Source organism: Capsaspora owczarzaki, assembly GCF_000151315.2.
Source record: "Capsaspora owczarzaki ATCC 30864 unplaced genomic scaffold supercont2.7, whole genome shotgun sequence".
NCBI classification, from domain to species: Eukaryota; class Filasterea; order Ministeriida; family Capsasporidae; genus Capsaspora; species Capsaspora owczarzaki.
Window position 1 is genome coordinate 488,840 of NW_011887298.1, and position 22,943 is coordinate 511,782.

Genomic DNA, 22,943 nt, shown 5'->3' on the forward strand with positions numbered 1-22,943 from the left:
AAACTGAAATATCAACAAAGCCCAAATTCAGCCTTCGTGCTTGATTCCTTTCTGCTTGCTTCGCTTGTGAACAGATACAGTGTGTAAAATAACGCATTGTTTTTTGTTTTTTTTGTTTTTTTGTTGTTGTATTGGATGCAGATTTTGGGAAGGAAAACAGCAGACAAGAACTACCAGATGAAAAAGATAAAAAAGGTTCAAACACAATCGGCCAAGCTCATCTCGTGGTTCGCAACCAGGCGAAACTACACGACAGAGCAAAGGCAACAAAGAAAAAAACGAGAAACAAGCGGTAGCGCCAGAATGGTCGAGGAGTTGAAAAAAAAATACATGCAATGAGGCAAACGTTCAATCAGCGGCGGTGGTTTTGGTGGGGAGGGGGATTTGAATAAAGAAATACGGCGACTTGGAGAGCGCTCAAGACACGACCAGCGTGGATTGTTGGGCTGACTGGCTCTCGTCAGTGGGGATGCGGTGCTGTGCCGAGCCAGTGTACGAGAGGGAAGCAGGAGAGGCACTGCCCTCAGAGCTTCGGCTGTGGAATCCATCCTCATCGTCCGAGCTGCCCAGCTCCTCATCCTCGTCCTCGTCGTCTTCGACTTCCTCGTCATCGTCGTAACGCTCGTCCTGGTCCCGTTGCAGAGGCGAGTAGTCGGTGGACGAAACGCCGCGAGTGGCCTGCATGCCGTTGGCGGTGACACGGCGCGAACCCGCTCCGGTGTGGCGGCGCGAGGCTCCAGAGCCGTTGCGGCTGGTGGGGATGCAAACGGTGGATGAAGGGGCCAGAACGCGACGCGCAGAGCCAGCAGAACCAGCGGCAGCAGCACTGACATCGGGATTGCGCTCGCTGCGACGCTGCTTGGCACGACGATTTTGGAACCAGATGCGAATAACACGCTCGGAGAGGCCAGTGGTGCGGGACACTTCGGTGCGCTGGAAGCAGTCGGGCAAGTTGTTGCGGTTGAACGCCTCCTCGAGCATGCCGAGCTGCTCGAGGGTGATGGTTGTCCGGCGACGGGTCTTGCTGCGGCCGCCTGCGACCGAAGCATCGTCGTTGCCAGAAGAGGTGCGGCGCTTCGAGCCGGACGAGTGGTGGCGCGTGCGGGAGCTTGTTGTTGATGCACCTGCACCAGCACCAGCACCAGCACCAGCACCAGTCGGCTCTTGCGTGGAGGGTGGCGAAGAAGCAGGCGTGTAGCGGCTCGAAGACTTGGAAACTGGCTCGCTCTTCACAGCAGGCTGGGTCAGGAAACCCGTCGGGGGGCTAGGGGATGGGGGCAGGTAGCCAGCCGGTTGTTGCGAGAGCATTTGAGGCGGACGAACCATCGCCATCGCAGGGGCCGGCCCAGAGGGCATGGCGGGTGCGTATTGGGGCTGGAATGAGTGTGGTGCAGCGGCGGGAACAAAGGCAGGTTGCATGTTGACGACGGAAAATTGTGTCTGCGAGCCATACATGGGTTGCTGCACGTACTGCACATACTGCACCAATTGTTCTTGCTGAGGCATTTGAGACGGCTGCTGCTGCTGCTGCTGCTGCTGCTGGTGAACCATCGAGACATACTGCTGGGTGGCGGCATCATAGCCAACGACTTGTTGCTGTTGCTGCGGTTGCTGTTGTTGTTGTTGTTGTTGTTGCTGCTGCGGCTGTTGCTGTGATATTTGCGAATCTTGGTGGTGCTGTTGCTGTGTTTGTGCCGGGTAGTACTGCATCATCTGGGGGGCGGGCACGAGCACTGTCGATTGGGTCGGGTACATGAAGTGCATCATTGGCTGCTGCTGCTGTTGTTGTTGTTGTTGTTGTTGTTGCTGCTGCTGCTGTTGCTGTTGCTGCTGTACAAGCTGCTGTACTAGCACATGCTGTGGCTGTTGTAATTGTGGTTGCTGGGGGTAGAGCTGTTGTTGCTGGAATTGAGGGTGTTGAACGAACAAGGTCTGGTCTGACACCGTTTGAGGGGTTGCCGCGCGATTGAACTGGATGGCGCCCAGAAGCATCGAAATACCGTCCATGGTGAAGCGCTGCTGTGGCTCTTGTTCGAATTGATCAGGAATAATCCACAAAGCGTGGGAACGAAGGCGGAAGCGCGAAAGAGGAGAAGGGGGGAAGGGAGCGAGAGGGTGAGTCACAGCAGGAGGTGTGGTGACGATGTTGAGGGGGGCGTCGAAGCTGTTGGCTTGAACACTTGTTGAAACTGCAAGGTAGGAAGGGCGCAATAAAAATGAAGACTGGCACAGGCTTGAGCTTCGCTAGAGAAGGTGCGAGGTGCAGATTGGTGTCGAAATTAGCAGAGCTCGAGCTCGCGTGGTTTGTGATTGGAATTGCACACCTAGCGAATATAAAAATACAAATAAAATCCAAAAAAAAAAAATCGAAAAATAGCGAAAGAAGCAGCAAAGTGAGAGAAACAATCGAAAAGAAGTGACACATACATGTAATGCGAGAAGTGTGAAGGTACGTGGGACAACGAAAAACAAAAACAGAGGTCGAGAAGGAGGATGCGAACACGAAAACTATGAAAAGTGGTGGAAGAGACAGCAAGGTGAAAGAACGATGAGCAAAAAAAACCAACAAGCAAACTTGCGAATTTGTGGAAGAGCAGAAGGCGGGGGGTGTTGTTGGTCGAAACGACAAGCATGGGGATGGGGGTTTTTGGAGAAGCACAGCGATCAGTTTACAGCAATGGAAGGAATTTTTCAAAATACGAAACAAAAAAAAAAAGGGTCGAACAATCTCCACGATCGGCAAGCCCAAAAGACAACGCAAAGCGCGTTTGGGAAAGAAGGTTTAAAAGGAAGGAAGCGTTGAAATTTCAAAAAAGACAGAGGAATGAGACGAGAAGGGAAGACGACACTGCGCGCGCAACTCGCAGAGCACTGCTCACCCATCCACAAAGCAGAGACAGGGGGGTATACACCACGAGTGCTGAGGGTATGGCGTTGTCAAGATAATGAATCGTAAACAAACGAAAAATCGCAACTTGTGGTTTGCTAAAACCGCAATCCGCCGATTGCGCCAACAAAAAAGGATATTGTCCTGTTGCTTTTTTTTTTTTTTGCCACTCCGTCATTGACAACAAAGACAGAGCGCAAGCGCAACAAGAAGGAGGATAAAGTCGTGCATGGCTCGGCAAACGAAAAATACGAGGCAGGGAAAATATGGAGGGGTTGGCTGAAAGGGGGGGTTGATTGCTGGGTGATGGCAGCACGTAGCAATCAATCAACTGGCAGGCTGGGATTTTATTTGTTGCCCACAATTGGCGAGAACATCGAATTGTGTCACCGAACCTGCCCCTCCTCCTCCTGCTCGCGAGCACACTCCCACCCGCAAAAAGAGGCATCCAGCACCACTGAGAGTTGGACCGAGTGCACGGCCCAGTCATCCAGCCGTGCTTCCAAGATGACGCACACAATCGCAAGCTGAAAAAAAAATTGGAAAAGAGGAAAAGTGCTCAACTGAACAATTCGCAAACAGAAAACAGCAGCTGTCTCCCTTAAGTGAAATAAGCAGAAGGGCCCGGCTGCAATCAAGGCGGCGCGTCGCCAGCGACTGAGAAGGAGAAGGAGAAGGAAGGAGTTGGCCAAGCCGCAGACGGCGGCGGCTGCGCGTCCCGTCCCCATAGGCGAGAGAGAAAAAAGGGGCGAGCAAGAGGTGAGATGTGGAGAAAGTCCATTTTATCAAAATAAAAAAAAAAGGGAGAGGAACAAAAAAAAGTGCACGAGATGCACATTTCCATGACACCCCCCACAGCGCGCTGGCAAGCAGGTGTTGAGCAAGAGGCACCAGCGAGAACGCCCAGTGCATCAACGCATGGAAGCGGAGGGGCACTGCGTCGCTGGAGATCAAGGGCATGGGTAAGCAGCTTTTTTTTTTTTTACTTTTGTTTTTTTTTTTTTTTTACTTTCTACGTGTTTGTTTTTTTAAAAAAAAAATTGGTCGCCAACCAGCCTTCAACGAGGTGGAACGGACAGACCACGGCAGTTAGGAGGAAGGGGCAGTGGGGAAGAGGGGGGAAGGAGCAAAGAGGACCATTGAGAAGAAAAAATTCAGACCAAGACGATGCGAATTTTGTCATGCGCAGCAAAAAAAGAGTCAGCGAAAAGGGAAATAAAATCACGAACGATCAAGCGGTGTGGTGTTTCACATCACCACCACCAAGCCCGACGGCTGCTGTCCGCCAAAGGGGCTTTGGGAGCAGCCCCAGCACCAACTCGGCAAAGCAATGCAAAGTGCAGAGTCAAGTGGCAACATACCACTCGGGAACAGCACTTGCTGAAAAAAGTAACTCAAAAAAAGCCAATAAAAAAAAAAGCGAGACTGGCAGCAGATCAAAAACCACACAAAAAACTGATAAAAAACAATCAAAAAAATCAAAAGCACGTCTGAAGATGCATATGCGTGACTTGAAGCATGTACCGCCGAAAAAAAAAATCCAGCAAAGAAATGGGCATATCGCGGCCAAAGTGTTGATAGTGGCACTCGGCACAAATTAGCGGGAGGGAGGCAACGGTGATTTGCAAACATTTGACGGTGCCTCAATTGCTGCACCCCACCAAGGCCAACTCCTTCGGGCAGCAGGTCCCAGAAACGACCATCCGAGCCCAAAAGTAACCGCTAGAGGAAGTGCATTTTTACCACGACAAGCCTGATGCATCAGCGAGCATTTTGGGCTTGGTGGATGTGGCAGCTGCCCCACAAAAAAAAACCAAAAAAAAAAAAACGAACAAAAAAAAACCAAAAAAAAAAATCAAAAAATCAAAAACCCCACACAAGCTCACACCTCAGCACAGCCTGCTCATCAATCTTCCTGTCAAGAAATGCAGGGTCGTTCATTCTCGACGGAGGATGCACAGCAGGAGGGCAAAAGTGCACAATTGGTGGCCAGTCGCAAACGCGGCTCCGTTCCATCACCCAACAAAAAAGGAAAAACCACAGGGCCAGGAACATATGGCATTTGTTTACGCGATTTTTGTTTTATGTTGCGTTATTTTGGTTCACCAAAGTGGCTTTTTGCGGGTTTGCATAAGTTTTTTGGGATTTGCTTTCTGTGAAGTTTGTTGAGGGTTTTTTGTTTTGTTTCGTTGAAGGGAGAAGGGAACAAACGGGACAAAAAAACAAAACAAATGCAATACGGCGAACAAGGGCACTGCCGCTCGCCAGTCTGCTCTCTATCTCTCTCTCTCTCTCTCGCGCGCGCGCACGCTTGTGGAAACCATACAATGATTATCACAAGCAATGGAACACCAAAGAAATCAGAGAACGGACGCATTCAAGGGCCTCGCAAAAAAAAAAAACAAATCAATAAAAATAAACGAAACTGAAGCGAGAATTGTTCGCATCGTCATGACAAAACCGCAGATTGCCCCTATCTCAAGGCGCGAATCGTGACTCATCCCACATCCGACATGCGTGCATTGCAGTTCCCAAAGGATGTGCGCAAAGGGCGGGAAGTGGGAGGCTCGAAAGCGAAAGATAAAAAAACATCGAAGGAGCACAGTGTTTGGCGCCCACAATCGTCAATCGTGTGGTGCTGCGTGCTGTTAGCAAATGGCATTCTGGGATAAGCTTTCGTGGTTTTTTTTTTTTTTTTTTTTTTTTGATCGAGTTATCGATTTCGCTTTTGTTATTGCTATTTGTGATTGTTTGGTTCTTTTGGGTTGTCTAGAGATTGCGCAGCAGCTCCTGCCTTCTTCTATGTTTGCTTTAAAAAAAAGGCTGTTGCTAACGCATCAAAGCAACGAAAGAGAAGGCAGAAGAAGCACCATAAAAGGGGGGCTGATCGCCGAAGGAGCGTCAGCCCGTCCACAAAAGCAGAAGAAGCACCATAAAAGGGGGGCTGATCGCCGAAGGAGCGTCAGCCCGTCCACAAAAAAAGCGATTTGAGATTTGTATTGTTTTTTTGTTGTCGCTGCCTCAACGAGAAGCGATTGCGTACAAGCACTGCCCTGCAATATGCCTCACGACCAATCAGTAGGTTTCTTGCTCTAGTTGTTCGAGCAAAAAGGGAACAAAAAAAATAGTTTAAAAAAAAAAAAAAAAAAGATCCCAAAAGTCGTGACACGTCGGAGTTCGAAAAAACACAAAAAAAATCACCCCACGAATGAATAGACGCAAGCAGATGGACAGTGCCGTCATCCATTGTGCATAAGAGCGCCTTACGCACTCGCATGACACGCACGGAAGGGGAGGAACAGGTGTGCGAGAGCACATGTGCGTTTGTTTGTTAAGATAAGGCAAAATAAGAAAGAAAAAAAAGTGGAACGGAAGCTAGCAGACCAATGGCAACGCCGCGAGATGGCTGGTTGCGCAGCCCCGCCCCCTTTTCGACGCACGCAGCGAGCCACAACCCAGACAACTGCTGAAACACTGTGCAGCGACGCTGGCTCGCACCTCTGGGATGCGTGCGGAGAGTACGCCCACGTTTTGCTGCAGCAGCTGTGTGAAATCGCGATCGGCAGAGACAAAAGAAGGAAAAACGGTTCTTTTTTGTTCCGATTTTTTTCCCCAGACTGCGGTTACTGCTGCGATGAGCAGTTTTGAGGTGGTTTGAACCAGAGTGTATGGGTGGATATCGATGGGTGGGGTGTGGGGGAGGGCAAAATGTTGATATGCAGGGGAACACGAGTGTCGCGTGCGTGTTGTTTCGCAAGAAACACGATTCGATTCTTACAGAAAGTGGAAAAAGAAAAAGAAAAAATGGAAAGAGAAAGAAAAGTGAGACTGCCCATTTTGAATTAAGTGGGTTGGAATTGCAGACAGGCAAAAGCCAATAGAGCAAATCGTTTGCAAGCGATCGTCGCGCACATGTCGCGATGCTGTGTCGTCGAACGTGTCGTCAGCACCGGATGCGCAAACGGTGATGAACGAGCAACAGAAAAAGAACGAGACAAGGATGACCCAATATGTTCGTGTGTGTGACTGGCGTGTAAGCAGCTCGACGAAAGATCGAAAAGCAAGCGGAGCATTTTTTTTTTCTTTTGCTTTTTTTTTTTTTTTCTTTTTCTTTTTCTTTTTCTTTTTCTTTTTCTTTTTCTTTTTCTTTTTCTTTTTCTTTTTCTTTTTCTGTTTTTGTTCTTGTTTTTTTCGTTGAAGTTGTTGTGTTTTTTAAAAATGCTGCTAGCCCAACAAAACATCGGACATCTGCTAGACGATGCGATTCGCGAAGGATGACTCGTTTTTGGTTTGTTGAAAAACGGCGGTGCCGTTAAAAAACGTTCCAAACGCACGCTTCAAAACCACATCACATCACACCACACATCACACAAAGGCCTGCAACATCGTACATGATGCCCCGCGCGATTCCTTGGTCCTTTTTTTTTTTTTCTTTTCGGATGACTTCAAGGATGTAACGGTTGTTCATTCGACGCACATTGTCCATTGTGGAGAATGACACATTGCTCAGCCACCCACCTTGCCGTTAATCACGACCGCAGGAACGGACACAACCAAGTCTCTCACATCCACACCAACGAATCGATGGTGGTCAAATGGGGTGACGCTAGAGAGTGAAGGAGTACTGCGAGACAATTGTTGACGAGGCGTGAAAGTGGCAGCGAATGAATTGAGAGGCGTGGAAACGGCCCAATCAACAGTTGACAACCACGGGGTTGAAACCGTATCACGGATGGGGCACTGACCCATGGGACAAAGCGCACTGCCTCTGTACGTTTGCAGGTTTGGAGATGGGACGTGCACGATGGACACGCGCATTCGACCTCTTTCCCCACCCTCCCTGCAACGTGGAAGGAGAATAGGGACGGAAAAAAAAAAAAAAAGCCTCGGCTAAATTAAAGTCAATTCAGCAACACGTTTCCCATACACGATCGCCCCTTGGCCCCCATTGACATGCAACGCGATGCTCCTTGAGCTTGCATCACGAGTGACGAGGGCAGGAGCAACAGCAGCGAAGGAGAGGAGGGGAGTCACAGAGTGGGGGGGGAATACAAAAAAAAACGAGAGAGGCAAGGGAATGCTAAAAATTACCTGTGTGTTGAAATAGAGAATAGTGAGTGATCCGAGCCAGCCGCGCCTGTCATGTCCAAGGGTGGAAGGCTCCTGAGCGAGCTCAGACTCAGGGTTGAGCATCCCGGCCAAAGTGCTCTCCACCATGTAACTCGGAAAGTCAATTCGGATGCAACAACATTCAAATTGTTTTTCAAACAAACTCAAAAGCAAAAAAGCGGGAAATCGGATGCAAGCTGGAGTTAATTGCAGGAATCAGATCAGTCGCCGATCACGCGTTGGAAACCAATTCAAAACGAGCGACACATCGGAAGCAATGTTCAATGCTCCGAGTGCATGACGCATCAACCGAGAACACACGCCCGGAAGCAGAACGCAGGCGCAGGAACGCTATGCGAGGAAATGGGCAAAACCAACCCAACCCCATTTCACAGCCCAGTCACTACTTGTGCCGGCCCTTCAAAAAAAAAAACAGCCGCTGGCAACTGCGTTTTAATTTCGATCCACTCAACTGCCGATTGTCGTTCATTTTTGGACCCTGAAGCGCCTTCAACGAGAACTGTATTGCGACGAATCAATCAATCGTTTCGCTTCCCTCTCAGTTCTCATGCATTTGCCTTTTTTTTGGTTTTTGTTTGTGGAGGCTTAAGAGAGCTGACAAACCGCTTTATTGAAAGACCATCGTGTGTGTCGCGTTAGAAACGCAGAAAGGGAACGATGAGAGCACTGCAGTAGTGCAACGATTAACGAGCCTTGCCGGTGAAACCAAACTCACGCGCCTCTTCAACGCTCGCATCACCGTGACGCCAGATGCCGCGCTGTGTGTTAGATGAATGGATGAAGCAATGAATCAATGAGTCATCTCAACGGTTAGCAATCACGAAAAAAAAAACTAAAGCAGGGGAAAAGAAAATAACAACGGACGAATCGCTCCAAGGTGTGAGGTGTCAACACTTACATGAGCACGCTTGGCAGCATCTTGCGCCTTGGTTGCCTCCGCAACCTGCCAAACATGTTCAAAAACGGACGCAAACAAAAAATGAGCCCATGCAAAAGCATCGCAAAAGTAAAACACATCAACACATCAACAAACAAACAAAAAACTCAAAAACAACGTCGGTAAAGAAAACTCACAAGAGCAGCCAGCGCGCGCTCGCGACGAGGCTCAACAAGAGCGAGACCTTCTTCGAGAAGGATGCCAGCCAGATCGTCCTTCGTTTCGGGATCAAGCAGCGAGACATAGGCACGACCCTCACGCTTGTACTCAATGTTCATGCGAAGTTGCTTGTCCTGTGTGAGTAGAACGGCAGGAGCAGCACATCCAGTCAATAAAACGTGACAAACACCAAGCCGCAAGGGGGAGAAAAAAAAACTTACAAGAACGCATTCGCGCACAAACTCGACGGCAGCATTTGCCCACTCGGGCTACAAATACGAACAAGCACAGGACAGTTGCAGTCAGCAGCAAATCAACAGAACGCCCAGCAACCGTCGCGTTTTTGGTTGTGGTAGCTAGAATGCACGACAAAAACAGCACTTACGTCAGAAGGAAGGGCGGCAAAGGCAACAAACACTTCCTGGGCAGCAGGGGCAGCAGCAGAGAAGGCAGCGGGGAGAGAAGCAAGATTGGCGGGAGTAGTCGTCTCCGAGTTGCCGTAGTCGACAAACAGGACACCAATTTGGTTGCCAGTCACCTTGGTGACCTTGGCGCGGTACCAGTTGCCGTCGGCAGAGTACTTGGCGCCGCAGAGATCGCCAAGCTTGGGCTTGTACGCGCCAGTGACGGGCGGGTTGGACTCAAAGCTCTTGGCCAGACCTTCCATCAGGGTGTCGAGGCGAGCGAGATCGCTCTCCTTCTGGACCCACAGGTTGACAGCGGTTGTGACTTCGGTGACGACGACGGTGGAGTACTCAACCTTGCGCTCGACCACCTCTTCGGCGGCAGCAAGCTCGGCGGCAGTTGGCTTGACCTCCTCCTTAAAGTCCTTCCAGAGGTTGAGGCGAGCCGTCTTGGCGCGTTGCTCGGCGTTAATGAGGTCGCGGGCATAGTTCAGCTTCTCGGCAGAGGAGTGGACGGTCGCGAGGCCTCGGTCCACAAGAACAGCGGCAAGGTTGTCGTTGTTGGGCAGGTAGAGTGCACCAATCAAACCGCCAGACTTGTCAATGCCCTCCACAAGAATATCCACATCGTGCTGCAGAGTGCGCTCGCGCACAAGAGCAAGTGCTTCGTCGCCAAAAGGCTGGCCGGGCTCGGTCGCGCCGCGGGATGCACGGGGGCAGGAGATGCCCGAAAGCATAAACGTGGCCGTGCCCTTCTCGCGAGGCAGGTAGACCTTGACGCGGGAGCCCGACATGATGTATTCCACAACAACGGTGGTGCGGCCTGCGCGCTGCAAGGAGGGCAGGAACTGCTTGGCCTTGATGGCGTCGGCGGTAATGTCAGTCACACGCAGCGTGTGCGCGTCCTTCTTGTTGTGAATGCCCTTGGCGGCCTTCTCGGCACGAGCCTCGGCAGCAAGCAGGTCGTCGTAGATCGGCGAGCGCACATCGTCGTCGTTGCGGGTGCGGACGACCGTGACAAAGCCTTGCGAGACGAGGGCCTCGGCAATGTTGGTGTTGTCGAGGACGACCGTGGCAAAGGTACGGCTGGGGAAGCCTTCGCTGGCGGCCTTGATGTAGTCGACGGTGAACTTGACCCGGTGACCAATCAGGCGCTTGCGCAAAAACTCGCGGGCCTCAAAGCCGCACGGGATGTCGTACATGGTCAGCTTGGCTGCGGGGGTGGCCTGCTTCTTGGGCTCAGCACCCTCGGCACCCTCGGCGGCATCCGAGCTGGCCGCCTTGAGGTTGGGCTTCTGCTGACGGATGGAGGAGAGGTTGAGGCGGTGAACGCCATCCTCCGCCTTCACAATGATGGTCTCGGCATTAACAATCTCAACCACAACGCCGGTGCGCTCGCTGCCAATAGTGTCCACGGGACCCGAGGACGATGCTGCAGAGGCGACAAAGTTCTTCCAGAGGCGGACCTTCTTGTCCTTGGCGCTCTTCTCTGCCGCGCGGTACTTTTCACGGCCAACGGAAACGAGGCCGATCGACTTGTCGTTGCACTTGGCAAGACCCTCGCTCAGCAGAGCCTCGGCAATGTTACCGGCAGGGTGGATGATGGAGCCGACAAAAGTGTTTGGCTGAGGTGCAACTGCTTCGAGCACAACCTTGACGTCCTTTTGGAGCAAGCGGCACTCGACAAAGAACCGCGCCTCTTCCGCGAACGGCTCGGCTTCTTCCTTGTCGCTACCCTCGGCACGCTTGAAGCCCGGTGCCTTCACGCCAGACAACTGGATGGTGGCATGCGTGTGGCTTGGCAGCAGCAGAACGCGAACCGTGGAGGCGTCACGAAGTTGTTCAATGATAGCTACACCGCGCCGAAAGCGAAACAACATCGACCATGGGGACAAATGAGCGAAAGCGAGTCTACAACGAGGTCAAAAAACGTCGGGGAGACTCACCATCGACCTGCTTGCCCTGGTGTGCCTCCAACAGCGCCTTCGAGTTCTCGACCTTCCAAACGACCTGGCGAGAGTGCTGTAATCAAGTGGAAACGAACGTTCGCAGGGCATTGGGGGCCGGGGGTGAGAGAACTGGACTGAAACGTTTGAAACAATGCGAATTGAACACTGACCTTGGCAGCTTCGCCTTCTTTGGTCGACCATTGGCCAGTGCCGGCTGCCTGTGCCTCGGCCTCGATGCGCTGCAGCTCGACAAGCTCCCTAGGCAAGGTACGCATTTGAGCAACAACAAAAAAAAAACGAGGCGACGCTCATGTACGCAAACAACAACAAAAAAAAAAAAAACGCGACACGATGCTCAACAAGCAAAAGCTTACTCGCTAATCTTGCTGGCGTTGGTCGGGGTGCGAGTCTTGGCGAGGCCAGCCTTGACGAGGAGCTGGGAAATGTTCTCGCCGTTGACAATGATGGAGACAAAGTCGCGCTGCATCGTGGCGATTGTGTACTCGGTCTTGAAGGTGACTTCGCGGCCGACCAGGCGGGTGCGCAGGAACTCGCGCGCGTCCCAGGCGAACGCTTCCTCGGGCTCGGAGGCAGCCGCGTTCGCGTCGTTCGAGCGACGGGCCAGGCGCGGGACGACCAGGTTGGCCAGCGAGACCGTCTTCTCTTGCGGCGGGCCGTTCACGGGCTTGCCGCGCAGCACAATCGTATCGCCAGAGAGCACCTGTTTGTTTGTGATGACAAAAGGGAGTTGGGGGTGTGTGTCAACAACAGGGTGAGTGTGAGCCACGCAACAGCAATCCAGTGTGAGTGGAAGCGCGTGAGGACAAGCAGAGCCAAAGCCAAAGAAAAGTCACTTGAGATCTTTTTTTTTTTTTTTTTTGTTTATTTATCTTTTATGCTGGCTGAGGCTTTTTGTTTGAGAACATTGGGGATTTTGAAGGGGGGGGGGGGGTTTTGTTGTTGTTGTTGTTATTTACCTGCTTCACAATCGCCTTGTCACCGCGGATGGACATAGTGTTGTTGTTTTTTTGGATTTGGGGTTTGAAACGGAAAGGGGGGGGGGCCGAGGTCCAGTTGAGAGGGAGTGAGCTCGAGTCCAAATTCGGACAGAAGAAAAAGGACAACGTTTTGGGTTTGATCATGTCGAGATAACAAATGATGCATTCATCTGCATCAGGATGTGACTGAACGCTCGCGGAGGTTGAGGGGAAAAGGTGTATTCTCGGAAACGCACCAGAAAAAAAACGCTCACTTTGTCTTGGCACTATTGCTCGCTGCCTTGTCCGAGCTGTTCAGCAAGTGCGCAAGCTCCTCGGCGTGCTCGTGGGTGCGCAACGATGCAATAATTTCGTCCAGACCTTCGCCAAGCAGAAATTCGGGAACGCCGTGCAGAGTCACGTTGACACGGTGGTCTGTCACTCGGTCTTGCGGGAAATTGTACGTGCGAATTCGCTCCGAACGGGATCCAGTACCGACCTTTGAATGATAAAAACAATGAAGCAAAAAAAAGGGTGAGCACAAAAAAGCGAGGGCCAAAAAAACAAACACACAAAAAGCAAAATGCCTGCGTCTTACTTGCTCCGCGCGATGAGCGGCGCGTTCTTGGGCCAATTTCTCTCGCTGGATCTCGTACAGCCGTGCTCGTAGAACAGAGTACGCTTTGGCACGATTCTGTTTCAATTGGGGTCATTGAGTGTCCAATCCATGAGCAACGTAGAATCTGACAACGCGGTCAACCTCCTCCCCCCTACCTTGTGCTGACTACGGTCTTCTTGAACATGAACGGCAATACCAGACGGGATGTGCGTCACGCGAATGGCACTTTCCGTCTTGTTCACGTGCTGACCACCTGCCCCACTGGCGCGCATGGTTTCAATGCGCAAATCCCTCTCGTTCAGCTCAATATCCACGTCTTGCGCTTCCGGAAGCAGCGCCACGGTCACGGTACTTGTATGCACACGTCCTTGGCTTTCGGTTTGTGGAACCCGCTGAACTCGGTGCACGCCACTTTCGAATTTGAGATGGCCAAAGACCCCGTAGCCTGAAATGGTCGCCGATGCTTCCTGCGCGTCATTCGAGAGGCATCATACAGGAAGCAAAGTCAATGTGAGCAAGCTGAAAAAAAGAAAAAGAACCCATGAATCGCTGAATCGCCGAGCTGCGACAAACCTTAAATCCGCCAACGTCCGACCGAGAAATATCAATCACTTCAAACTTCCATCCCCGGATTTCTGCATAGTTTTGATACATGGTAAACATGTCGCTAGAAAATAGCGATGCTTCGAGACCACCAGTTCCTGACAATCAAAACCACAAAAAGGAAAAAAATGTCATGAATGAACGTGTCAGTCAAAAAACAAAAACAAAACACGATCGGCAGTGCGTATCTGCAGGGATTGTCAACCGACCTGCGCGAACTTCCAAAATCGCATTGCGATCATCCACTTCATTCTTGGGGACAAGCACGTTCAGCAGCTCCTGTTCGAGTTCGTACAACTGCTCAACTGCATCCGTCCATTCACTTTGTGCCATTTTCCGCATCTCCACGTCGTTCTCGTTGCGAGAAGCCTCGACCATTGCGTCTAGATCATCAATGTCCTGTCATGGCGCACACATTCAGCATATTTCGTCAGGCGTTCATGCGTGAATAACGAGAAAACGAAAACGTGCGCCAAACTCAAATTCTCACCTTTCGCTTCGCAGTCATACGCTGCAATGCATCCACCAATGGATTGAGGGCGGCGATTTGACCTTTCAAGACATTGATTTCTTTGGTGGCTGACGGCTGCAAATGTTGAAACGAGACCTGAGTGAGCACGCCAACAAAAATTTCCGAAAACCAAAAAACAAAAAGACAACCGATGATACTGCTCTCGCAAAACAAGTCTTACCGAGATGGACGTCATCTGCTGTGTCAGAGCTTGGTAATCGCGAGTCACGTTGGACAGGTAGCTTCGGATTGCAGGAGTGAGCTTGGACTTGATTTCACCCTTTGCCTGTTCGGTTGAACTCGTTGGCTCCGATGCCAGCACTGTACGTCACAAGCAATTTTGTCCCAAATCCGATATCAGCATTTTTGTGACTCGGTTTTCATGCTGCTTTCATACTGTCATCCGATCGCACTTTGGGACCTCGATACGTACCTGGCCTGGTTGTATGGAGCGAGCGAGCGTGAGCGCCCAGCAGCGGATCAAACAGTCTCGAGCTCGCGCGTCCGCCATCCAGCACGCTCCCACGGTGTTGTTGCATTGCACTGGCCAGTGTCTTGTGCGGCAATCCCGGGCAGAGTGGCGCAGAGCGAGGCAGCGTTGCATTGGCTCTGCTGCTCGGCGCACATGTTGCAGTCCCGGTGATGACCGATCTGTACCACGCGCGACCGTGCATGGAAGCTGCACTCGAGACAGCAGCAGACGAGACTGGGCGACGTGAGATTCCGGTCGCGGTGAGTGACGATCGCTCGGCGGCAATGCATCGCCCAGCAGCAGCAGCAGCTTCAGCTCGAGTGATCCGCCAACACGCAGCCATCAGAATTGTCCAGTCCAGCTCGAATTGGACACAATGCAAAAAATTACAGGACTGATTCTGACCCCATGAATCAACAGCGCTGTTGAGCCTTAACGCAGATGCTCAGATTCAGAGCGTAAGAGATTCACCTGTACAGTAGTTTGGCTCGAGAAGCATTGCCTGCATCGCTTCGCTTTTGTTTTCTGAGACTATAGTTGCATACGTTAATTTTCTCAGACGTTTTGTTTGTCTCAGTCACTTTTTTGTTTGTTTTGTTTCGTTCATCTCCTGTCAAAACGCTGATCATCATCAACGTCCAATGTTGGGTCGATCCGCCGCAGTGACGTCTGTTGCTGCTGCTGCTGCTGCTGCTGCTGGATCGCGGCTACTTTCTGCTGCACATTGCATGTCGGCGATGAGCAAGAGTGGTCGCGTTTTGTACTATGGGACGATGACAGTCAACCACCACGGCGCAGTGCCACTACGACCATCGCCACCACGACTCGGACGAGTGCCAGACCATCAACCGCTCGCAGTATCATCACCCTCCGGTCATCGTTATTATCATTATTGTTGTTACGCTGCTGCTACCACAACCGTGGCTGCTGCTGAGGATGCGTTGCGGATAGGGCTGCAGCGGCGAGGACTGCAGACCAAGGCTGGAACCGCCAAGACGACGACGATGGCAATGACGGCGACGACGACTTCGCCCAGCGGAGGAGAAGCGTCGGACGCGAGTGCGCACCGGATGGCAACTCCAGGCAAGAGTGCGCAGACCACGGAGCGCCAGGCTGATGCTGGATCGGAGCCAGCGTCGTCGCACGTGGAAGTCGCAGAGCAGGACCAAATCGAGAACGATGACAAGCAGCATGCGAAACTGCCGCTCGGGACGCGTGCCAAGCTCATGCTCAAGCGATATGGGCCGGTAGCACTCGTGTTTCACGGATCCGTGTTTGCGACGACCATGGCGGCCATTTACGCCGCTCTGGAGCTCGGGGTGGACGTGCCAGCCCTGTGCGCAATGCTCGGGGTTGACAAGCTGGTCGACCAAGCCACCCTCGACCACCCGCTGGGAACAGTGTTGGTTGCCTACGTGGCGACGGGCATCACTGGTCCTGTACGAACTGCGCTCACGGTGGCAGGCACGCCGTTCGTCGCCAGATGGCTGTTTCGGCGCTTTCCGAGCGTCCTACCCGCTCGCACAAGGGAGGCACTTCAACAGCAGTTGCGCCGCTAGATGCCTCTGTCTCTCTGGCAGTGCATCCGTTCTTGACACGAGCTGCACAAGTCGCCCAGCGATGGTTGTCGAATGTGGATTTTTTTTTGATTTTTTTGTGGTTTGTTTGTTTAAGTGGTCAGCATCTCCTTTGCAAATTTTGCGCAATAGAACAACAAACACAACAACAACAAGCCACAACAACAAACTACAACAACAACAATAACACCAACAACAAACTCTGAACTCTTTTCACACTTGCGAGCAAAGAGCGAGGTTTTACTCTCGCTGCGCAGTGTTTGATAGCAGCATTGAAGGCCGCCGAGAAGTGGGGACGGGCGGCGGAGGCCCAGTGGCGACTGGTATTCTGGACGTGTAGATCGGACCGGAATAGCCAGTGATTGGGGGACCAGGCTGGTGGTGCATGCCAGGAGCGGCATGCCCAGGAGTGGCGGGAAGCGGCGGCTGGTGTCCTTGCGCCATGCTTGAAACGTGACCGGGCGAGCCAGGAAGGGGTGGCTGGTGGCCTTGCGCCATGTTTGGAGCATGGCCAGTCATTCCTGGAGGTCCGTTGCTGAGGACGGCACCGGCAGCAGGATGCGCAAGTCCCGCGTGTCCTGCTGCAGAATGCATGGGTGTGTTGGCAAGACCAGGAAGCGGACCGGGCGCTTGCTGGTGTGCAGCCGAAGAGGCAGGGTTGGCCGCAATGGCCGCGGAAATCAAGCTCCACAGCGCCGGGTCTTGAATCTCGTGAGCGTAGGACATGGCCCGACGCACGCCATCAGGAACAATCCGAAGAAGCATTTTCACAACGAGAACATGGTGGCCCTGACGGCGGTACACGAGCGATGCCTCCTCCAAGCGTCCAAGCTGAACAGCAACCTCGGCCAGAACACTCGCCTCATACTGATCCAGACGCAGCAAGAGAAGATGGAAGCGCTGGAGAAGGAAGCAAAAAATCGATCGAACAAGATCAAAGGAAAAGTCAATCAGCAGCGATCCAAAGCATACTCTCACGCTCCATCAATCCTACCTTTGTGTCGAGCTTCATCGCAAACGTCAGGAGGAGGTTTTCCAGTTTTCTGCAAGGGTGCAAGAGAACAACAAAGACGAGGACAGGAACAGTGAGCAAATACGCTACAAAACCACACGTACCAGGAAACGTTATTCATCAAAAAAAAAAAAACTTTACCCATGACGTTGGAAGGCATGGTGCTTTGTCAGCATGGCATCAAGAATGTTGAGAAGCTCGAGCTCTCGACCGGCCTGCAAAAATGCAGAGACTGCAGGCTGCAGCTGACCGCTGCTCTGGAAGGTAGCAAAGCCGCCATGGCTGGAAATGTACATGACGAGCTCTTTGGCCTTGTGGGTGATGGCCATGGTCCACAACTGAACAGAGCTACGCGCGACGAGGAAGGCTAGCACCTGTGCAACCGAAAACTCTTGCATCAGGCGAGCAAGGATGGCACTGTCTTCCATCTGGCGGGCTTCGAGCCATCGCTTCCATTCTGCTTGCTCCGTCTCGTAGCCACGCAAACGTTCTCGAGCGCGCGTCACAGCGACTTGCGGCAGCTTTGCAGAACAGAGGTCCAGTAAGTGCTCAATCACGCGTGGTGACGAGCCAATAGCGAGCAGCGTGCGGGAGGCAGTCTCCACCCAGAGGGCTGTCGCGGTGGCTGTAGCAATCGTGGAAACATAGTGGAACAGCAGTTCGAGCATGCCTTCGCTGTTCAAGAATGAAATGACGTCGGGCATCATTTGGTGCTGCTCTGCCAGGTTGAACAAGGCCAGCACGACGGGTGACATGGTGGCGTTCCGCAACGCGCCATCGTTGCGCTGCTCGGTCGTATTCACCGTCGGCACGTCAAACGGATTGATGACGAGCGGAATGTGCGACATGAGAACCCGCTTGGCCACAACAGGGTCGAGTGTGTTGCACTCGCGGCAGAAGCGGAGCACCTCGCGGTAATCTCGCAACTGCAGGCAAATCCGCATGTACGCAATCGTGACAGAGCGGACAGCGCAGCGATCAACAAATGGCTGCAGCAACTGGTAGACCTCCTGAAGACGGCCAAGTCGCAAGCCCATCTCGGCGGCAACCTCGAGCACGAGGAAGGACCCTGACGGCTTGCTGTACTTGAGTGCAAACTCAAACAATGCCGTGTCGCAGGCGTAGAACTGCATCATGCGGACAATGGAAACGGTGGAAAATCCATCCGTCTCATGCAGATGCGATGCCAGCTTCAACACCACCGACAAGAGCTTGGCGGTGTTGTTTTGCGACTGGGCAGCGTACAACGTCCCGGACTGAGATGAACCAGCAGAGACAGAGGGCGCCGTCAGAGGTCGCAGTGCGGCATACGCAGCATCTGACAGCGACAAGGACGTGGAGGAAGCAAACCAAGGCGTGCTGGACTGTGCCAGCGCGGCGAGCAGGCCGCGGAACGCAGCCAGTCGCACGTCCGCGACGACTTTTGTCAGCAGAGTCATGATATTGCGGAGCGACAGGGATTGCACGTGACGGGTCAGACAGCTCACAAAGACATGCTGCATTTCTGGCTCGGGTAATCCAGCGCTAATCACCAACGTGAGCGCCCGTTCAGCGAGGCCGGCAGCGTCGCAGAGTTTGGCCACTACAAGTCGGTCAAAGTGCTTGAAGGTTTCGTTGGTCAAGGTGTGCTCAGCAAGCTCGACGGACGGCGGGAAGAGAGCGGTCGGGGTCAGCATGAGCTGGAAAAACCGAGTTTGCAGTGGACCATCGTCTCGGAGGTCGCCTGCAGCATTCAAGGCGTGGTGCATCACCTTGATAGCTTCGGTCAGAAGAGGCGGTTGACGGCAGTGAAGGAAAATATCAATGACAGTATTGACGCCCTGCACAGTGCGCAAAGCATGGCCAGGCTGCAGCTGCGCCATGCGCTTGGTTGCCAATTCCATCGCGAGGGCAGGAGTTGACCAAGTCACAAAGGATGCCAGCACAGGAAGCGATGTGCAGAACGAGTTGATATTCTCCATATGCTGGAGCGCCCCCTGGTAGTCACCAAAGAGAATCTTGAGCTCCAGCACCTTGTCATGCGCGTGCAACTGTTCATAGCAGGTGGTTGCAAGACGGACGGCAAACACGCTCTCCTCGCCGAGCAGCGGGACAGTCTGCGTGGCTTCCTGCCGAAGCATCTCTCCGAGCTGCAGAGTGGGAGTGAGCATGTTCTCGCGAAGCAGGCGCTCAAGAATGAACAGACGCTTGCGCAACAAGAGTGCCCGGGCCAGCAACAAAGTCTCGGGTCCATCAAGACGCTTGACAAGGTCCACGAGGGCAACAAAGTACTGGAACGCGGAAAGCGAAACCAGGACACAAGCGGTAAGAGCAGCCGACGCCGTTGGATTGGTTCGCAAAAATGCACCGGATGGGGTAGCGGCGAGCGCGGCTGCCTCTCTGAATCGGTCAAACTTGATGTGGTCCAGGAAAACCGCAAGGGCCGCAGCGTCGCTTTCAGGGAGGATTTCGACGTGGGTATCAAGTTCATCCATCGGTGCGATAGCAGGTTTGGCAGCCAAGGCAGGGACAGGGGCAGGAGCAGGGGCAGGGGCAACAGCCACAGATGCAGCAGGGGCTGCGACCACCACAGGCTCAACAACAGCGGGTGGGGCGTCTTGATCACGATTCAGCTCCAGAGTGGACGAAGATGCCGATTCGGACTGTGTAGCCTCTTGAGCAACCTCTTCCAAATTTTCCGAGGTGGATTGGACGGGAGCAGCCGCAACAGACGCCGCCGCAACCGTCTCAGCGACCTCCTCTGCCACGCCGGGTCGTACAACAGGCATGTTCGTTGGGTGCGGAAGCGGGGTGGCCGGTTCATCGGACTCTGCATCGCTGTGCGGTCGTGGGATCACCGCAACGGGCGGCGGGAGAGACGTCGGTGGTGGCTTGCGTTCAGCGGTTGAGCTTTTCGCAATCAGGTCAATCACATCCGCTTCAATGTACTCGTCGGCATCGGGGAGCTGTTGTGTGGGAGTCGGCTTGGCAACGTCAACAAACAGGTAATCTCCTTCGAATTCAGCACTCATAGCAACTGTTGCGCCAGCGGGTGCAACAGTGGGTGCGGACGAGACTGCTGCGGGTGCGGGAGCGGCAGCGGCAGCGGCGGCAGGGGTAGAGACGACGGCGGTCTCGGCAACGACGGAAGGAGCAGCAGCAGCAGCAGCAGCAGCAGCAGCAGCAGCAGCAGCAGCAGCAGCAGCAGCAGCCACATTGTCAGAAGAGTTGCTGACAGCCGCCGCAGCCGCACGAGTGGGAGGACGAGACTGCACAATCGACGCCGGCGCAGTGCTCGAAATTTGACGCAAGGCCAACGGATCGACACCAAGCGAAAGCACCAGACCAGTGCCTGTGATGCATGCAACGGCAAACTCGACATTCTTGGTGCGGTGAGTCGCAAGAATGATGCCATCCTCGACAATTCGCGCTCCATGAACATGTCGACCACCGCCTCGGACATCAAAGACGTTCGCCACACCGCGGCGAGACAGGGTAATGATGCACGTTCCCGAGCGCCTTTCACCTGTCGCCACTGCAAGAACGCGGTCTGGCTCCACGGCAGGTTTGTGCGTGTCGGTACTCTGCTGCAAAGTCTCATTGGAGTCGGCTGCGGCTGCCTCTGGAGCGCCATCGGCGGGCGTGGCGCTTTGAGACGCCGGCTCCAGAGCCAACGTTGGAATCGGAAGATTCACGCGGAACAAGGGGTTGGTGTCGACATCATCGCATGTCTCCAACAAGCGCAAGCGCTCGAGTGCGGGATTGCTCTCGTCCGGCGTGACACAAATCAAAAAGAGACCAGAAACAGTCGGATCAGACATGGTGATGAATGAGACTGCGCTTGCGTCGACAAATGTTTGGATTTTGCGTGAAGGCGAGAAGAGCAACGTTGTGTGCTTGCCAGCAGGGTTGCGGGCGCTGAACGCGTGCCATTCGCCACCCGTAACAGCGTCTTCCTGGACGCTGGCTTCGGTTTCGGATGCAGAGCAGCAGTAGCCAGCCACTTCAGCAATATTGAGACTGTGCTCGACAATCTTGATCGGCTCGCTTGTGCCCACGACACTGTCTGCGCTCGTCGCACCGAGTTGAATGTGCCAATGGTAGACAGCGTCGGACGTAATAATAACAATCAAGTGGGGTGTAGCCCAAGCCCAAAACAGAACGGTATCGCGGAAGACGCACGACGCCACCTTGGACTTGGCCACCATATCAAAAATGTGCACGCGAATGCCAAAGCGGAGCGCAACAACCTTTGTGAATGGATGCAAGAGCGCATGCTCGGCCGCAATGTTGTTCTTGGCCGAATCCTGAGGGTTGTAAAGATCCACGCAAATTAGCGAGTCGAACGACGCGGCCTCCGGCTGCCGCTTGGACAGCAGGGTCACGTAGCGATCTGACTGCAGGGACAGCGTGCCATTGCGCAAAAGCGAGTGCTTGATACCCAGCTTGGTCAGCTCTGCATGATGCTTGACGTAGAGAGGAGGGCCAGATGCGACCACTGGAGAAATCACAAATGCAGGGGCCAAGCTAGCGTGGCCAGCGGCAACCGCAGCGGCAGCTTGCGCAGCAATCGCGTTAGCAGCTTCCTTGGCGTCGGCATCCGGCACTGTGGTGGCGGCGGGCGGAGCAACCTTCTTGAGTTTGGCGTAAGGAGCCTCCACCGCGGCGATGGCACTCGTTTCAGAGGTCCCAGCCGTGTTCAGCGCAGTGGTGCTACCGCCGGCACTCGCGCTGGCACTGGCACTGGCATTGTCACTGGCATCGGCATTGGCATTGGCCGACACCAAAACAGGCGGAAGAAATCCATCATCGAACGGATCAGTGTACGGGTGAGGATCGTCGGCCGACACCAAGGCTTCCGAAGCGCCAACCGAAAACGGATCGTTGCTTGCTTTCGGAACAAGTACACCAGAGCCCTGCTGCCCATAGATGTCCCGAGAGGCATTGGGCTGCGCTTTGGGAAGAACCGGGGCGACAAAAGGATCGTCCTCGACGGCAGGCTCAACGGGCAAGGCGGCTGCAGCTTCTGGCAGAACCGCAGCTCGCTTGTTGGACGCTGCCGCCAGCAGGAGTTTCGTTTCGAGCTTGGTAATGAGATGGAGAAGAGCCTGGTAGCAGAAAATGTACTGCCCGGGTGTTTGGATCATGGCCATTCGGCGACGACGCATGGCTTTGACGAGGTTGTACACGCTAATGTTGGCACCAACGTTTTGACGAACTTCGCACAGCGCTGCATGCATCATGATGAAGGTGCCAGTGCGGCCGACGCCTGCCGAGCAATGCACCACAATCGGAGTGGTCACCTTGAGCAGGCGAACGCCGTCGTCAACATCAAGCAGAAACTCAAACAAGGTTTGCGGCGAGTCGGGAATGTCGTAGTCGGGCCACGCGATAAAGTGGAACTGGTACACGTACCGGAACTCTCCAGTCCGGGGCCTCGACAGCTTCAGAGTGCGCAGAATCCAATCCTTCTTGGACTGCTCGCGCTGGAGCTGGATGGTAAAATGCGACACGTGCATTTCCTCCGTGCCCTCAGGCCAGTACTGGGCGCACTTTTCCTTGCCGCCCTGCTGAGTCAATGTGAGCATGACAATGAGGGTGGAGCGTTGCTCCCACACCATCTGCCAAAAGTCTTCAATCGTGTTCGGCATGGGGCCCTGGGTCGCGATGAAATCCGGACAGCCGGCGGCAATGTTTCGAAGCGCACACGCATTGATGTAGTCGACC

The 22,943-nt window shown here is 53.5% G+C and overlaps 6 protein-coding genes across 6 annotated transcripts; 1 reads left to right on the forward strand and 5 right to left on the reverse strand.

Annotated features, from left to right (window-relative positions):
* Positions 1-96: 96 nt before the first annotated feature.
* On the reverse strand, positions 97-2,326 carry CAOG_04648 (hypothetical protein). The gene has a single exon (XM_004347345.2). It carries the CDS (start codon positions 2,005-2,007, stop codon positions 418-420), a length of 1,590 nt encoding a protein of 529 aa, XP_004347395.1. The 5' UTR covers positions 2,008-2,326; the 3' UTR covers positions 97-417.
* A 5,067-nt stretch (positions 2,327-7,393) lies between these two features.
* CAOG_08801 (hypothetical protein) lies at positions 7,394-7,705 on the reverse strand (the record flags this gene model as incomplete). The annotated part of the gene is made up of 1 exon (XM_011272139.1): positions 7,394-7,705. One exon carries the CDS (start codon positions 7,703-7,705, stop codon positions 7,394-7,396), a length of 312 nt encoding a protein of 103 aa, XP_011270441.1.
* A 903-nt stretch (positions 7,706-8,608) lies between these two features.
* Positions 8,609-12,548, reverse strand: CAOG_04649 (hypothetical protein). The gene is made up of 9 exons (XM_004347346.2): positions 12,444-12,548; positions 11,841-12,187; positions 11,637-11,724; positions 11,464-11,539; positions 9,499-11,369; positions 9,335-9,382; positions 9,092-9,247; positions 8,916-8,960; positions 8,609-8,775 (listed from the first exon to the last, which is right to left on the reverse strand). Exons 1-9 carry the CDS (start codon positions 12,477-12,479, stop codon positions 8,701-8,703), a joined length of 2,742 nt encoding a protein of 913 aa, XP_004347396.1. The 5' UTR covers positions 12,480-12,548; the 3' UTR covers positions 8,609-8,700.
* A 117-nt stretch (positions 12,549-12,665) lies between these two features.
* Positions 12,666-15,036, reverse strand: CAOG_04650 (peptide chain release factor 1). Its single transcript, XM_004347347.2, has 8 exons — positions 14,610-15,036; positions 14,358-14,497; positions 14,156-14,251; positions 13,875-14,064; positions 13,636-13,763; positions 13,218-13,529; positions 13,042-13,137; positions 12,666-12,942 (listed from the first exon to the last, which is right to left on the reverse strand). The coding sequence occupies exons 1-8, from the start codon at positions 14,989-14,991 to the stop codon at positions 12,715-12,717; spliced, it is 1,572 nt and encodes a 523-aa protein (XP_004347397.1). The 5' UTR covers positions 14,992-15,036; the 3' UTR covers positions 12,666-12,714.
* A 253-nt stretch (positions 15,037-15,289) lies between these two features.
* CAOG_04651 (hypothetical protein) lies at positions 15,290-16,377 on the forward strand (the record flags this gene model as incomplete). Its single annotated transcript, XM_004347348.2, has 1 exon — positions 15,290-16,377. One exon carries the CDS (start codon positions 15,290-15,292, stop codon positions 16,205-16,207), a length of 918 nt encoding a protein of 305 aa, XP_004347398.1. The 3' UTR covers positions 16,208-16,377.
* CAOG_04652 (tyrosine-protein phosphatase non-receptor type 20) lies at positions 16,323-22,943 on the reverse strand. Its single transcript, XM_004347349.2, has 3 exons — positions 17,379-22,943; positions 17,220-17,268; positions 16,323-17,125 (listed from the first exon to the last, which is right to left on the reverse strand). Exons 1-3 carry the CDS (start codon positions 22,865-22,867, stop codon positions 16,466-16,468), a joined length of 6,198 nt encoding a protein of 2,065 aa, XP_004347399.1. The 5' UTR covers positions 22,868-22,943; the 3' UTR covers positions 16,323-16,465.

Bases quoted from the DNA above. Each gene is read 5' to 3' on its own strand.
- CAOG_04648 (XM_004347345.2), bottom strand. From the start codon at position 2,007: ATGGACGGTATTTCGATGCTTCTGGGCGCCATCCAGTTCAATCGCGCG.
- CAOG_04649 (XM_004347346.2), bottom strand. From the start codon at position 12,479: ATGTCCATCCGCGGTGACAAGGCGATTGTGAAGCAG. The intron at 12,188-12,443 runs GTAAATAACAAC...ACAAACAAACAG, and splicing joins ACAAGGCGATTGTGAAGCAG to GTGCTCTCTGGCGATACGAT. The intron at 11,725-11,840 runs GTAAGCTTTTGC...TACCTTGCCTAG, and splicing joins AACGCCAGCAAGATTAGCGA to GGAGCTTGTCGAGCTGCAGC.
- CAOG_04650 (XM_004347347.2), bottom strand. From the start codon at position 14,991: ATGGCTGCGTGTTGGCGGATCACTCGAGCTGAAGCTGCTGCTGCTGCT. The intron at 13,764-13,874 runs GTCGGTTGACAA...TTTGATTGTCAG, and splicing joins GATTTTGGAAGTTCGCGCAG to GAACTGGTGGTCTCGAAGCA. The intron at 13,138-13,217 runs GTAGGGGGGAGG...CAATTGAAACAG, and splicing joins AAGACCGTAGTCAGCACAAG to AATCGTGCCAAAGCGTACTC.
- CAOG_04652 (XM_004347349.2), bottom strand. From the start codon at position 22,867: ATGCCGAACACGATTGAAGACTTTTGGCAGATGGTGTGGGAGCAACGC. The intron at 17,269-17,378 runs GTAAAGTTTTTT...GCACCCTTGCAG, and splicing joins CATGCCTTCCAACGTCATGG to AAAACTGGAAAACCTCCTCC. The intron at 17,126-17,219 runs GTAGGATTGATG...TTCCTTCTCCAG, and splicing joins CGATGAAGCTCGACACAAAG to CGCTTCCATCTTCTCTTGCT.